Source organism: Xenopus laevis, chromosome 3S (assembly GCF_017654675.1).
Source record: "Xenopus laevis strain J_2021 chromosome 3S, Xenopus_laevis_v10.1, whole genome shotgun sequence".
NCBI lineage: Eukaryota > Metazoa > Chordata > Amphibia > Anura > Pipidae > Xenopus > Xenopus laevis.
In genome coordinates, this window is record NC_054376.1 from 61,915,916 (window position 1) to 61,933,134 (window position 17,219).

The 17,219-nt window shown below is 39.5% G+C and overlaps 1 protein-coding gene across 1 annotated transcript; it reads right to left on the reverse strand.

Annotated features, from left to right (window-relative positions):
- Positions 1–1,191: 1,191 nt before the first annotated feature.
- Positions 1,192–15,403, reverse strand: sec11a.S (SEC11 homolog A, signal peptidase complex subunit S homeolog). The gene is given in 6 exon segments (NM_001093665.1): positions 1,192–2,273; positions 3,485–3,542; positions 7,183–7,302; positions 9,844–9,993; positions 12,707–12,816; positions 15,319–15,403. Coding segments are annotated over 6 exon segments (540 nt in total). The 5' UTR covers positions 15,370–15,403; the 3' UTR covers positions 1,192–2,222.
- Positions 15,404–17,219: the final 1,816 nt, after the last annotated feature.

Sequence of the window (17,219 nt, forward strand, 5' to 3'; positions counted from 1 at the left end):
CCTGCCTCTCTACGAAGGGAATGCGTGGGAGCTAAGCACTCCACCGTCCACTTATGCCCGCTCTATGCGTTTCACCAACTACATTGGCTTCATCAAGAGCATAAGTGGCGAGCGCGTCTTCTTGTAAACTTTAAATAGGTGAATTGAATTTCCTGGGCTCGCAAAATATGTATTCAAAACATAACTTCCGTGTTTGTCCGGGTTACGTCACAGCAATGCGAGTAGCAATCCACCTGATCAGCGCTGTATTGAAAGAGGTCCAGTTATAATGATCAGTACAGGCAGCGAATCAGCAAATGAGGGACAGGCAAGGTTCAAGAACAGGAAACCAGACAATAAGGGCACCCACAAACTATCTAACAATAGACCTACATTAGGCAATTGGTTTTGGCGTCTTAAAATATTTAAATTTCGCACCAAGCATGATGACATCAGACGTGACATTTTTTCCCCCAGATTTTATTTTTATACTGAACAATTCCTTTAATATTAAGCAGCATTCAGAGAATGGTTGTCAGTGGCGTAAATTTTATAAGCAGATGTTGATAAGCAGAATATTCGGAAGGGTTTTTTTTTTTTTACTTTACAGTGAGAGCTGTGAATATGTGGAATTATCTCCCCGAATCAGTTGTACAGGCTGATACATTAGATAGCTTTAAGAATGGGTTTGAAGGATTTTTAGCAAGTGAGGGAATACAGGTTTATGGAAGATAGCTCATAGTACACAGCGGGTTCATGTTGTCATATGCCGCAGAGGAAATGCCTTTGAAATGGGAGTTTCAACAAGACAATGACCCCAAACACACCAGTAAATGAGCAACATCTTGGTTCCAGACAACAAGATTGACGTTATGGAGTGGCCAGCACAATCCCTAGACATTAATCCAATAGAAAACTTGTGGGGTGACATCAAAAATGCTGTTTCTGAGGAAAAAAAACAAGAAATGCAGAAGAATTGTAGAATGTAACTGGTGCCAGAAGTTGGTGGACTCCATGTAACACAAATGTGCAGCAGTTCTCAGAAACACTGGTTATACAACTAAATATTAGCTCAGTGATTCAAAGGAAAGCAAAATCTTTTTTCAGTTTATACAGCGAATGTTTGAGTTTATAGAAGAATGCAGACACGGCCTAATATTCCCTTTTCTTCACTTTCTGTAAAGGAATAACAAATATGATACATTTATTTTCTTCATGACTTTATTTGGAATAGAATGTGCAGTGTTCCTAATGCATTTGTGTGTATGCAAACAAAAGCTTTAGTTTGAGCTTTATTCACTTTTTTTTAAACACGCTGCTATTGTTCTGAACACAATTTTTCTGATGAAACACCACATTGATCTGATAATGTATCAGTTTTGCCAGAAGAATGTTTCTGACAGTCAGCAAGAAATATTGCACTATTGGGAAACATTCTGGATTTTGTAAATCGGTTTATGGTCTTCAAGTTGAACAGACCAAACAACTGCTTCACTTCCTCTAGCTGTTGTTAAAAATAGTTACCAGGAATGAGTTACCACAACATGTAAAAAAAACACACCACACCTACTAAATAGAAGACACTTGAGAAAGCTTCAGAGGTAATAAGGGATTTCCATCACTGTACAAACAGTGGTATTTGACTTGTGTTGTTATCAGCTGCCATAATTGTATGTATTTAGTTGATAACATTTCCAAGCACATGTGTAACCCTCTGAACCTAGCAGCAAATACAGAGTATATCGCAAGAGTTGAACTGTGCAGAAGTACATTTGGTTAAAGGTATACTATTCTACTACTACTACTCACAAACAGGTCCAGATCGCAGTTTATTCTGTGCGATTGCAAAAATACTGCACATATACAAATTCCAAGATAGGCACTTCTGAATAATGTACACAGGCTTCAAAATATCAACACTGAAACTTTGGCATTTGTTTTAATATTAAAAAATATCCACCCAAAGTACAAAATAATAAAAGGAAAAAAAAGAAACAGCAAAAGCAGATACAAACGCATAACCTGTTTGCTAGCAAAAGCAGAGAACCAGTGCTAGAGAAGGTCAAGTAGATAAATGCTTTATGTCCACTGAATCCATTCTTTAGCCAGGAAATACTGCTCTCCAAATGTAAAAGTTTAAACAGTCACATAAGGTTTGTCCTTTCACAATTTATATTCAGGCAAATAATGATGATGATTGCCACAAATAGTCTCTTGGTGCCTCTTGTAAAGAAAGGACTCCCTCATTCCCGATGTACGAGGACAAATAAGCCCAAGAGGAACAGAACGGCATACTGCAAACCAAAACAATACAATTATTAGTATGATAGTCAGGTGGTGATTTTAAGTTTTTCGGAAGAACCATTTAAACTAGGGATGCACCAAATCCACTATTTTGGATTCCGTCGAACCCCTGAATCCTTCCTGAAAGATTCGGCCGAATACCAAACCCTAATTTACATATGCAAATTAGGGGTGGGAAGGGGAAAACCTTTTTTACTTCCCTGTGTTGTGACAAAAAGTCATGCGATTTCCCTCCCGCCCCTAATTTCCATATGCAAATTAGGATTCGGATTGGCCGGGCAGAAGAACTCGTCTGAATCCGAATTCTGATGAAAAAGTCAGAATCCTGGCCGAATCCCGAACCGAATCCTGGATTCGGTGCATCCCTACTTTAAACAGATATTTCTTATGTCAGTAATTACCCTGAATAACTCCACATCATGGGCAGGTTAATCCAATATATACAAATCCAAAGTAGTTGGTTTCAGCACTATAATAAAATAAAATAATTTGTAGCTGTTGCACGTGATCTTGGGATGCCAAGCAGGTGTCACCATGCAGAAGTACCAACTGTACCATAGCAACAGCACAATAAATCATTTGTATAAAATGGGTGGGTCTAGAAGAGGAATGTTTTGAAGGAGAGACTTAATATGCACTGATGGAATGTCTTTGTATCTGCAAGCTCAGGAGATGTGAAGCTGGTTCTGGGTTAAACATTTCCCCAAATAGTATATGCAAAGTCAGATATTGTAGATATAGAAATTTCCGCACAGGCCATATTCTTAAAATAATAATAATTTGTAATCAATACTTATTGGGGAAAAAAATGTTTAACATGCCCAGCTCTTTTAAAAATAATGTTTAATCTATGAGCCATTCGAACATTACAGTTTTTGCAACACATTTGTTACCTTGATAATATCATTGCTTTTATACATGAGGGAATGTCCTTGAGTAAACTTGTCATATTACTGTGCCTGGACCTACAGATAGTTATTAAACTGAAGACAATTACATTGAATCAAAGGTTTATTAACCAAACTTCTTAATGTGGTTTTGTCCATAAAATAACTGCTACAGTAATGATGCCACCTAAAGGGAAATGAGTGGAACACAAATGCTTGATGGGAGCTATTACTCAAACAATAGAAAACAATCACTTAAAATAATATAAGCTTGTACCATATAACTATGATGAACAGCTTTATATTCAACCTACCTTAAATTTTGGATAATCATTCATCAGGATGGTTACAATTCCAATATAAGGAACAAATCTGAAATACAAACACATACTTCTTTACAGTTGACCAAATTTACTTAAGGTGGCCGTAGATGCACAAATAATATTGTATGGAACTTTGTGTTGTAAGATATTTGGTGCGTGTATGGCGAGAGACGAGCCAATAGATATGATGTGTGAAACATTAAAGCACCAGTGTCTAACAGTATGTTACACAAGGCTAGGAAATGCAAATCAACACTTTTATAAATGAACAAAATTGGACATCTCACAATGTCTGTACTGAAAAGAATGTTACTTTAACATAAACAATTTGCATCAATGTACTACTTTTAATTTCAACTGTTATTATACAGGGAGTGCAGGACAGAAGAGAACAGGTTTTACTGCAGCCCGGATATTTTAGAATCGTCTCGCATAGGTTTTCCAGAAAAAAAAGAGTTTGCCTTGAGGTATGTTAGGAGGTAAATTAACCTGGGCTTCAGACAAGGAGAAATACAGATCTGGGCTCAGTGCAGCCACAATCACTTCCATGGATGGAGACAATAGGATCAGGCTCAGCTAGGGTGAGAGACAAAACTTCTGGAAAGGGCATCTACTTTAGAATTTGTTAATGAATTCTTGGAAGACAGTTGGGGAGTAACATATGCCAAACGACACGACCATCACAAATGTTAAAAGCTGTCTTTCAGTCGACTTCTTCCCCGATTCGAATTAAATTGTATGCAGCTCTTAGGACAAGCTTGGAAAAGATGATCTATCGAAAAATTCAGATATCAAAGGAAGGGGATAATGATTAAGACCTCTACAGTCTATGCATGGCCTTAAGCCACCAGCTATCTTCTCGACAAAAAAAGAAGCCGGTACACGCTGGAGAAGGGGAGGGCCTAATGAACCTTCTTTCCAGGTTTTCCTTAATATTCGCCTCCATGGCTTGAGGAGGAGAGGAGCGTGGAACTAGATTCATAGCACATTTGTAAGGTCTGTGCGGATGAAGAGTTTCAGCAGCTTTTTTGGAGAAGACGTCTGCGAATGAGGAGTAGCAAGAACCTGGACGACTTTTAGACATGAACTTGCATAGCCTGTCTACCAGAATTATTATTGACCCAATTCACTTGGGGATTGTGTTTCTGTAACCAAAGGAGACCTAGAATCATAGGAGTGCGAGTACAAAGGGCAAAGAGGAAGCAAATTTATTCTGAATGGTTACAACCCACAGAAGGGGTTTGGAAGACATTAAACCACCCTCAATAGGGCTTCCATCGATACAGTACCTAACAATTTCACCAATTGGACCAGGGGTAGAGTGGGTATGCTATGTTTCTGAACAAAGTTAACGTCAAGGAAGTTCCCTGCCTCCCACTTTAAGAGGACCAGAACAAGGATATTGTAAGAAAATTGTTGGGGAGTAGAAACAGCATGATCCAAACAGGACTGTTTAGGCTCTGCCGTCCCACAGTATCAACACAACCCATTAGCAAGGGTTTCTTAATGGCGTATCTCACAATGCCTCCTTTCAATTTGGAAAGTGAGATGCATAAATGAATCAAGGGAGGATGGAGCAGGAAAGTTTAGTAGGCTATCCGTAATAGCAGCAGCCAGCCTAAAACTGTAAAACTGTATCATTCTAGCCTGTACCATTTGGTACAATAATCCTCAACCTGTTGTTTACCCTGCCTGAGATTACAGACTGCTGCATCAGCAGAGACAGTCAGGGTCATCATAGATAACAGTCATGGCTTTGAAAAAGGAGTCAAGGGAGAGACGGGCTGGGTCAGAGTGGGATATGCTAAAGACCCATAATTGGGATCCCCTAAAGCTGGCCATAGATGTAATCGTATGAAAGTTATGTCCGACAAAAGCTAGTGACAGTCTCCCACTGAAAATCGTACGATCGGCAATACACGCAGAGATATTATCGGCAGCCGACAGAAATCTTTTAACCTGTCCGATCAACCAAACGACCGATCTCCGCCGGACGAAAAATGTCGGGACTCTCCACACATGGTCCGAAAATCGTATGAATCCTCGATTCGTACGATCAGATCTTTGCATCTATGGCCATCTTAAGGGAAAGGGCACACGGGCAGATTAGGGGATATTAGTCTCCCCGCGACAAATCTCCTCTTCTTCGGGGCGACAATCTCCCCAACTGCCTTCCCCTACATTCCTGTCGGCTATAATGAAAAATCGCCAGTGGGATGGCACTCGCAGCTCTTCATTGGGGGCCACTACCTTTACCTCCACAATTACATTTCTTTAGTAACATTTTTGTGACTTTTTTTCAGCGGTCTAGCTTAGTCATTTCTAACCTCAGGATAAAAGGCCAGGTATTATTGATATTGAGCAAATATGTACAATTTGACTGCAATATTTACACATGCATGCTTAAAAACACAACGGTAAACACTCAGCAGCAGGTAAAATTACTTAGTTGCAAAGAAGGAAGTTTAGTAGCAGCATATAATTTAGAAATTGTAATGTAGAATTAATTGAGTATCATCCCACTTCATGTACCTTTACCATCTGCCTTATTTCCCTATTGTGGTCCTTTTTATTTACTGTACAAACAGTCAGAAAAATCTGGTTATTTGCAAGCAACTTTATTGTGCCTTAACCACTTAACAAGAATCAATAAAAGCAGTTAATCACTAGGCCATAATGTTCAAGCGTATTCAACAGAAAAAGTTTTAATTACTTGCAAGGGAAAAGATGTAGCTGTCAGTCGCTTGATAAGGAAGAGATTAGGAACACCTAATAGGAGATAAAGGCACCTACTATTGCCTGTAAAAGCCAAGTGACTGTCATGGAATAAGTTATTAACTGGGGATGTAAAACAAACAATGATTTACTTCAATGAAGAAAATAAATATCGTTGTTAACATTGCCCCATAGCTGATCATATTAGCATTAAAAGGTTTGATCTGCAAGATACAGTGAAGTAGCTTTTCTTTATATTGCTTTTCTAAATATATTTACATCTGTGGGGTACAAATGCTTATATGCCCGAGGCTTAAAAGATAAGGAAAGGATTGGACGGGTTCCAAATGTTAGTTACCCCTAGTGATTGTAATGACTTACCCATGGCAAGTGCTCCTGTCAGCCAAAAACTGCACTGGCCTGGGGTACTTCTGTAGAAAATGATCTTTCCCCCCCTCTTCCTGGCTTTTTTCTTCAAGTTCACTTTTCACTCTACTGTGCATGCACACACACACACACACACACACACACACACACACACACACACACACACACACACACACACACACACACACACACACACACACACACACACACACACACACACACACACACACACACACACACACACACACACACACACACACACACACACACACACACACACACACACACACACACACAAAAAAGTAGTAGGAAGAGGATCACTCTATGGAGCTCCTCCAGAAATACCCCAGGCCGGTGCAGTTTTCTGCTAACAGGAGCACCAGCCAGGGTATCAGGTAATTGATTACCGATATAGAACCTGGCATTTTCTGGATAAAGGATAACAGATTGCTGGATAACGGTTCAAATTCCTGTCCAATCACCGGGAAGTGCCTAACATTTTGCAGTTAACGCAGTGATTTTTCTTTAAGGGATATTATACTTTGCAGCAGACGATTTCTCCAATACAGTAAATGACATATACTCACCCCCGGGCTCGTCCCACTACATCCTTTTTCTCCAACCAGTTCTGCCCCTGTTTGTACAAGCCTCGATCATCAACTGCATTGTTGTCTCCTTTGGTCAGAAACTTAATATCTCCATTTTCCCTTAAAAGTAAGAAAAAAAGCATATAAATATTTGTACTGTTCACCCTATGCTACAGCAACAAACTCTTCTTCAAGTAACAGTTCAGTGTAAAAATAAAAACTTGGTAAATAGATAGACTGTGGAAAATAAAAATAGCTTCTAATATAGACTGGATGTCTAACATAACAAGCAGAACCAAACTTAGTCAGCAACTTTAAGGGTCAGGGCACACAGGCAGATTCAGGGACATTCTTCGGGGCGACTAATCTCCCTCAACTGCCTCCCCACCGACTAACATGTTGATTATCCCGGCGGGATGGCACTCGGTGTGATTCATTTTCCGAAGTCGCTCAGAGTTGCCTCACGAGGAAACTTCGGGCAATTTCTGAAAACAAATCGCACCGAGTGCCATCCCGCCGGCAATTTACATTTTAGCCGGCGGGAAGGCAGTTCTGGGAGATAAGTCGCCACCGAAGAAGAGCTGAATCTGCCTGTATGCCCTGACCCTTAAGGGGTTGTTCACCTTCAAACACTTTTTTCAGTTCAGTTGGTTTTAGATAGTTCAAATAAATACTTTTTCGATTACTTTCTATTTTCTATTTGTGACAGTTTTTCTAAAATTGAAGTGTAAAGTTTGATGTTTCACCTTCTACAGCAGCTATGAAAGGGGATCGCTGACTTTTCTAATCTGATACATTTAGTCAATACATTTGTTTTTCTTTGTCCCTGATTATTATTTTATTTATTATTATTAACATGTATTTATATAGCGCCAACATATTTCGTAGCGCTGTAAAGTAAATGTGTTTATACAACTAAATCACATGAATTACATGCATAGAACATATGGAGTTACATGCATCACAATCAATACCGGTACAAAAGGTCAGGAAGGCCCTTTGCACAAATAGCATACAATCTAAAGGGAAGGGAATAATACACAATGTGTGGAAGTGGGCAAGATCAGACTTAAGTGGGTGAGAGATGTGGTACTGTATGTGGTATTGCATTTGGTAGTTAAGAGTGAGGGTAGGCTTCTCTAAATAAGTGTGTTTTAAGAGATTTCTTGAAAGCAGAAAGGTTGGGAGAAAGTCGGACAGACCATGGGAGAGAGTTCAAGAGGAGGGGTGCAGCCCTTGCAAAGTCTTGAATGGGAGCATGTGAGGAGGTAATGAGAGAAGAGTTGAGTAGCAGGTCAGTAGAGGAGTGTAGTAAGCGGTTGGGTGAGTATATAGAGATGAGTTCAGAGATGTAGGGTAGGGCAGAGTTATGAAGTGCTTTGAATGTCAGGGTCATTAATTTGAATTTATTTGAGTAGTGGAAGCCAGTGCAGGGATTGGCAGAATGGCGAGGCAGAGGAGGAGCGGTTGCTGAGGTGTATGAGCCTAGCGGCAGTGTTCATTATGGACTGGAGAGCTGACAGTCTCTGGTGGGGAAGGTCAATTAAAATAGAGTTACAGTAGTCTAGACGCGATATGACGAGTGAATAAGAATTTTGACAGCATCTTGGGTGATAAATGATGGTATTTTGGATATGTTCCTTAGGTGGAAGTGACATGATTTAATAAGTGACTGGATATGAGGAGTGAATGACAGGGCAGAAACTAGGATAAAACCAAGGCACCGGGCCTGGGGTGATAGTGGAATTGTTAGCTATGATGGATACTTCCGCGATATTACTGGTGTTAGTTGGAGGATAGAGAACCATTTGATAGTGGAAACCATACAAGCTGATTCATTTGCAGAGGGAGGAAGTATAGAGCAAGAATAATAAGGGTCCTAGGAGAGAGCCTGATGAGCAGAATTCCTGAGTTTCATGAAATGCAGCTGTTAGAATTGATACAATAGTTGCTAATATTCCACAGATACTGCTGAGAAATGTATCAACTCATTGTATCAACTAAACTCATTGTATCAACTAAATGTAGCAAATTACAACATCAGAATGCTGGATCACTTAGTAACTGAGACAGGAATATTAAACTTTAAACTTAACATACATAAGTGTTTATGGTATAAAATCAATTAAACTGAAAAAAGTGTTTGGAAGGTGAACATCCCCTTTAAGGGCAGCCACATGAGACATACCAGTTTAGTGAGTTTGCTTTTGATCCATAGCACACAGATCATCACATTCAAAAGCAACAGTTATGACCCATATGACCCTACCTCAAGTTACTGATTGGCCAACACCAACAAACTATATTGAAAACTTTTTTCATATTGCATCTATTTACCCAGTTTTTAAAGTGCTTTAATCTTCTAACCACCTTGTACAGTTGTTATAACTATATTATTATAGCAGTGATATAGATAGATCCACTTAATATTAGTGCTAAAGCCATATCTTTCATAAAAATGTTTTAAGGTTTCAGACTCCTCATGGGTAGGCACAATATCTGTGAAATCCCATTGTTTCCCTAAAGAAGGGGATGCCTACGTCTGTACAAACACTTATACAAGATGGGAGCATTATTAAATGCCAGTACCTTTATTACATGTATAAAGTAACTAGGTACACATATCCTACCATACTGGATTACATTAAAGCCTGCACTTACTTTTCATGGATCTTTAGGACACGATGTACAATGGGTATCTCTCTTCCTTCTATTCTAAAGACAACAATCTCCCCTACTCGGATAGGGTCATCTACACGGTTGGTCAAGAAAAGCAAGTCTCCACGATGGAATGCTGGCTCCATGCTGCCACTAAAACAAAGAGAAGTGAAGAAAATGTTACATTATTTGTGAAATATATGGCTTTATTTATATAAAGCAATACATTGCTACTTAAATACATTGCTTTCTAAGTAGTTGTGTCCTAAATAATTAATTGATTCCTTAACTTCTACCATACATTATGCCACTACCATGACAGTGTTTAGGAAAAGATTGTTCTATAGGTTTAACAAACACAAAAGAAAAGAAATCCTCTGGTTTGTGCTTGACACACCAACTTCCATAATACTCTTTAAGGTTTCTCATGCTGCTATCTTACAATCTTGATATTTACACACAGAAAGGCATGTTGTATGAAAACCAAGACAACTGATCGGAGAAGTGAATGACCTTTAAAAGTAATCTCTATTAATTTGAGAAGAGATGTCAGGGGCTGTGAGTATTTACTTTATTAAGCCATCACTCAGAAATAGATATATACCTGTACTCTGAAAAATAAATAAATGAGCAAGTGTGATAAGCAAAAGGGTAAGGTTATTATCAGCAAAACCTTTAGGGCAGGTCTTAGTAATATGAAAGCAAGAAAATATTATTATCTGTGAAATTTGCATAACTGTCATTAGCCGGCAGCTGATGATGCAGAGATTTTTTTTTTAATAAGCTGAGGTCAATAAAAGATGAGGTTGTGTTGGTCAAATGTTATTGTTCTAAGATAGAAATATAACACTAATAGTGCTGAAAAGGAAAGTACATAAGCAGTCATATCCCCAGTCTTTTGATCACATGGATGTATTGAACCCCAAAGATATGAAGCTATTCTTTATGGAGAGGTCAGTGTGACAGGGACACTTTTTTAAATAGTGGAATATGCGGGGAGGAAGCAGTAAGAGAAGTGAAGGGGGTAGTGGATGGGGACTTTATTTTTAAGCAGGGGGTTTGATTCTTCTTTGAAGGAAGCTATGGGAGGCAGGGGTGATACGGGGGTAAAACTGTTGCAATGTTCTTGAAAAAAAAAATCTATATTTTTTCTACTCTTAAGTATCAATTGGACCCCAGTGTCTCTTCTAAAGGTCCCCGAGGTATAAAAGTTTCTAATGGCTGTCTTGATACTGGGCATCAAGATTATGTTAAGCTTCCTATTTATTTGCCGTACTAATGCTAGAGTGTAGCTCAGTAAATATATAAATAGACTTAACTTTCTAGATAAACGTATGGGATCCCAAGGTGGCAACAGACGTTACAATTACGATCTGCCCGGCAAAAGATTGTTTGTTTTCAATACTAACTAACTGTTAGAGCTGAATTGTCAGATATACAGGTAGAAACAATAGAATTCTACAGTGGCTGATGTTCGGGTGCCTTTTAAAGGAGCCCAATCAAAATTTTCCGGCCAGTCTGACGCTGACCGATGTCTTCTGCCAATATCGGTTCGGCTCATCTCCCGCCATAGACACAAAGAATATCGTATATATCGTATCAATATCAACTATTATTGGTGCGTCTATGGCCACCTTTACCCTAAAACTAGATATCCAAAAGCTCCAAAATATGGGGAGGCCATCTCCCACATCATTTATTTTAAGGAAATAAGTCGATTAAAAAAAAAAAAAAGATAATGATAAAATTGTACTTGTACTAAGCTGCATGAATATAGGTGGTTTATTTAATGTTTACTTATTTTATAATTGACTTAAGGTATGGTGATCCAAATTACAGAAACAACCCTACAACATTCCGCATAATATTCCTGTATTAAGCTGGTGGGCAAAAGAACTGCATATCTGTCCAAGTTTTGAGTCTAAAACAAAACCCCTGTAGCAATTACAAAATTAGGTGACTTTGGTTCACAGTAAGCTACCGGTCAGAAAGAAGCACCGAAAACATTTTTACTAAGCTATACATGGATAAATCAACACCAGTACTGAAAAGTGCATATTACAGTTAAGTTTTATTATTTTTCTTACGCCTAACATTATATTTGCAGCTGCAACCAACTCACTGTAAACAGGATGATTACAGCAGGTGTCACCAATTTATAATGTGCTACTGACACACAACATGGTTGATCTGTTTAAAGAGAAATGTTAGAATGAAGAAGCACACTAAGAAACCATTTATATCTCAAAAAACTAAGTAAAAATAATGAAACATATATGCAATATATAATTAGGCATTCATCACTGTTTAATGGATATTTCATAAGTGACAGTTCTTTTGAATTACATAAGTGTATGACAATTGAGGTATGGGATTCCTTATCCAGAAATCAGATATCCAGAAACTCCGAATTAAGGGAAGGTCATCTCCCATAGACTCCATTTTGATATACTTTAAATAGTTCTAATTTTTCAAAATGATTTCCCCTTTTTCTGTATAAATAAAACAGTACCTTGTACTTGATAGTAACTACGCTGCAGGAATCCAAATTAGTGGCAAAACAATCCTATTGGGTTTATCCAAATGTCTGAAGATTTAAAATATGGAGATCCAAATTACAGAAAATCCATTATCTGGAAACCCCAGGCCCCAAGCATTCCAGATAATAGTTCCTATACTTGTTCTAAGATTTTAAATCTAGGCTTATTGATTATTATTCATGATTTAGATAATGCCAGCATATTCCACTTTGCTTTACATTGCTGCTCTCTTATCATATAATAAATGCATTTTACCAAAACAAAACTTACAACAGAACAAAAAGATACCCTAAAAGACAACGTAAAAGAGATATTACTGTGCATACCTCAAGACAACCACAATAGGGCTTTCACTGCCAGTGATCACCATCAGACCCTTCCATATCATCAGAGCCGAAGACACGATCATACCAAAATTTAAGACCTGATAGTAAAGCTGTGAAAAAAAAAAACTATTTATCAATTGGATAAATCCAGAGGCAAAGTCAAATACTGACTGTCAGAGTGTGAGCTTATCTGTCTTAATTAATAAGGGTTAACTGGACAAAAATGAGGGTTTCATCCATTGCTGTTTAAAGCAACCAATAACAAGAGGTGAAGAGGGTATTGCTCAAAAGAGCTTACAATCTTATATGAACTTCAATCTAATGCCTAGTGCTTGTATCAGCTGTCTCTGGAAGTGTTATTTTACCCGTCCCCTTTTCAGCAGTTTCTAACTCCTGAGTCCAATACTTCCATCACAGCCTTTAAGAGAAACATGAATATCTACAGGAAAACAATATTGCTAGGCATAGGGCTGCCCATTTTGGTGAAGAAATTCTTACCAGTGGAGTAAGGACAGTTATTTTCCTGCTCCAGAGGCAAAATCTGCAAGAGCAATGGGGGTTACCTTCAGGGTCATATTTATATAGCAGGCACACCTAGGCCCGCTCATGTTAGTTGCCCCCTTTCCCTCCCTTTTATTCGTGCAAATTTTCATCATCGGGACCGGAACAATGTAGATTGGTGTATTAAAAAATCTCCTGCGCATCCCCAGTGTTTCTGAACCATGTGGGTGTGATTGGGCAGCATGCCGCCCCCTAAAATCCTGCTGCCCTAGGCCCGGGCCTTGGTGGCCTTTCCACCAATTCGGGCCTGGTTCTCTTGCCTTTCTATGGATCAGTGATGCCAGGAGATATACTCAGGGGTTCAACTTTATGGTTGAAAGACCTTGTTTAGACCAAATAAACTATAAAAGTATAACAGCATCCTTTGCAGAGATTCTCTGTTGGCCACCTTTCCTTAGCAATCGACAATCATCCACCCCCATGAGTTACCGATTTACGATACTGTACTCAATTCCTGTCAACGGTATCTAGCATTATGTGCTCAATCCCAGTTAGTTGTGTTTGGCCTCTCTGCCTCTAGCATCTTCTGGCCAGTGACTCTACCAACTTTTATTAGTATTGCATCCAATGCCTCTGACAGTTATATCTAGCATGTCTTTCTGGCAGCTACATCTAGTGGATATTGTGCAGAAGAACCCCAATTTTACCTTTCCCAGGGAATGACATCAAAACAGCGTACATTCAGTGAAAATGTACAATCTGAGAAAAAGAGATACTGCTTGCCTGTACAGGGATGTAAAATATATTTTCAGTTCCGGAAAAACAAAATCCGGGTACTTAAAATGTATTTAATGTTGACCTGGCAAAGGGGTCCTTCCTGATAACTGAGCAAAGCCTTGTTTGGCCCACTGATGAATCTTAGTGCTTCCATATAATTTCCTGTACCTATTTAATCAGGGGCACCATGCTTTCTCCATACAGAAACTATTATAATGTGTGCCCATCATCCTGGGCCTTAGCACATGATGCCACTGATGATCAACTGCCACCTGTGTCTCTGATCCTGCACCATTTATGCTTTCTGCATGCAGCTGTCTGTCATCTGCATCTCATGGGCAGCCCCTCAGTCAGTTGTATGCTGGAGACAGACATGAAAAGGTAGTATTTGCACACAGTCTGGAGGTGGCAGAGAAAAACAACACAAATGGGGGAGCCAAACTGAAAAAGTGGAAACGTAGTCTAGAACTGAGCAGCTGTATGTGACTACCTTTATATCAGGACCCTTTAGTACAGGGGTCCCCAAGCTCTTTTTACTGTGAGCAACATTCAGTAAAAAGAGTTGGGGAGCAACACAAGCATGGAAAATGTTCCTGGTTGGTGCAATTAAGTGCTGTAAATGGCCATTTGGTAGCCCCTATGTAGACTGGCAGCAGGGTCGTAACTATAGAGGAAGCAGACCCTGCGGCTGCAGGGGGGCCCAGGAGGTATAGGGGCCCCATGAGGCCTTAATTCATATACAAATTCAATAAATATTGGAGAAACAAGTCAACCTCTAAACATTTTGGGGGCCTGAAAAATAATTTGCTGTGGGGCCCAGTAATATCTAGTTACGCCACTGACTGGCAGCATACATCAGGCTCTGTTTGGCAGTACACCTGGTTCTTATACAACCAAAACTTGCCTTCACGCCAGTGATTAAAAAATAAGCACCTGCTTTGAGGCCACTGGGAGCAACATCCAAGGGGTTGGAGAGCAACATGTTACTCATGAGCTACTGGTTGGGGATCACTGGTCTAGTAGCCTGTGTTGGCATATCTGTCAAATGCTTGTTAGATCTCTCTGTCACCAGCCCCTCTATCAGAAATACAAATATTGTTTTACCCAGGCTCTCTGTCCGCTATCTATGGCGCCTTAGATTGTGAGCATACTGTGCCCAGCACACTCACTCACTCACTAGTGGTCTGTACCCAATCCCTCTGTAACTGCCTGGCTCCCTAGCCACTGTCCCCAATGCGTCTTGCTTCCTATTCGTCCGTAAATTGTTTCCTGTCCATGATCTATCCCACTATCACGTCCCTCAAACGCTCACGCTTCCATGTCCAGTTGCTCACCTGTCTTTTATTCATTCTCCTGACATCGTCTAAAAAATCCATAGACCACATTGTCCCTCCAAAGCGTGACCGGCGCCAAGAGAAGACAGCAAAGCACAGGAAGCAGAATGAGCCACTATCATTCAGCCGCACTGAGCCTCGCCCGGAACGGAAGTTAGCCGCCGCTCCATTTTAAATGAGGGCAGAGCCCACTGTAATGTGCAACAAAGGAGACGTATATGAACATTTTAATTTTGTAGATAACCGGTTTGTTTTGAATAGGTAGATTCGTGATGATACCCATTAAACACATTCGCTCTTTCTATCGCTTTAGTCCAGTTAAATCACTACGATCGTTAGTTGTTCTTGCCCAAAAATAAAATGGCTGCAAAATGTTTTTTTCTTTCCACAACTTTATTTATATGTCAGTTACACATTACAAACATGCATTATACTTGTAATAAAACATGCATTGACTAACCATTATTTGGCACGCAGGATATTTATTATTTAAAGTAATAGTTATAATCAGCAGTCTTGCTTAAAAGGGAAGGTTAATATAAACTTTCCAGAAAGTTCCATTCATGATTACACTCCACCAGGTCTGAATCTAAGGGTACACTGTGTAGGCTTTTCTGGAAAAAATACCGGCCTTCCTATATATTTATCTTTTTCCCCTATTAATAACATTGGCATCAACCATCATTTTTACCGGCCTGGCCAGTAAAATACGGGCCAGGTGGCAACCCTACATGCCTAGGATGCAGCTGCGGGGCAGGCAAAAATGTTGCTTGATGTCAGTTATGTATAGGGAAAAACCATAGAAATATAGGAAGGCTGGTATTTTTATTCCAGAAAAGGTGGCAACCCTACTGGCAGGACATTGGGAGAAGTAGGGTTGCCACCTGGCTAGTACAAATTGTGCCTGATGCCAATGTTATTAATAGGGAAGAAAGAAAAAAAAATGTAGGATGGCTGGTAGTTTTTACTGGAAAAGGTGGCAAAGCTAGGACCAAGTAGTATACCCTCTGTCCCCTGGTTGGCATTTCTTTAACCTGATGGTACCCTCAGGCAAACAAGATCAATGCTTTGATGCGGTCCTTTCTTGGCAGGATTTTACAACTAGCATTATAGATGTCTGGCCAATTTTTTGGCTAGGCTTTCCCTAAGGATCCTATACACAGGACAGTAAACTGCCAACTGGGTCTGAAGGTGAGACAATTGGTAGTTTTTATCAGCCACATTTTGGTAATTTAAGTCTTTTTAAAAGAGAACTAAACCCCATTAATCAAAAATCCCAACCCCTTCCCTCCATTGCCCCCCCCCCACCATGCAGAGTAGCGCAGCAGAGCTCTTGGGCGACCATCTTCAGTATCTTCGAATTCCTGCACTGTCAAGAACCAGATTAAATTACCATCCCGTTTTTTATTTACTATATTACCAATTCTTATTCAAAGCCTATATATATGCTTTATAAAATTATATTTTCTCATATGGGAACTCTGCATTTGTGGACATAGATCTTGATGCGACAGTATCTGGGAACACTACCTTGTGAGGAAAGGACGACTGGTGTATTGTCAAAAGAACCACTTGCAAAAAATATAGGTCTAATGTTCACATGATGTTCTAGTCAAACACTGGCTGCTAAGAGCTACAAATTTGGCTGCTACACATGGGAGTTGACAGCTTATTGGCCCATGTATGGGGCCTTTCTAACAACCTGCCTGATATCTGTCCGACAATCATTGAGGTTAGAAAATGCTGGGGAATACTCTATAACACTGTATTACAATTATGTTTATATATATTTTTTCTTGGGATGATGCTCACATCTACCTTTTCACACGATGTTGTAATTGTAAACATGCTTTGCCACTAACTAGTAATACTGTGATAATGATGCACACAAAGCAATGGTA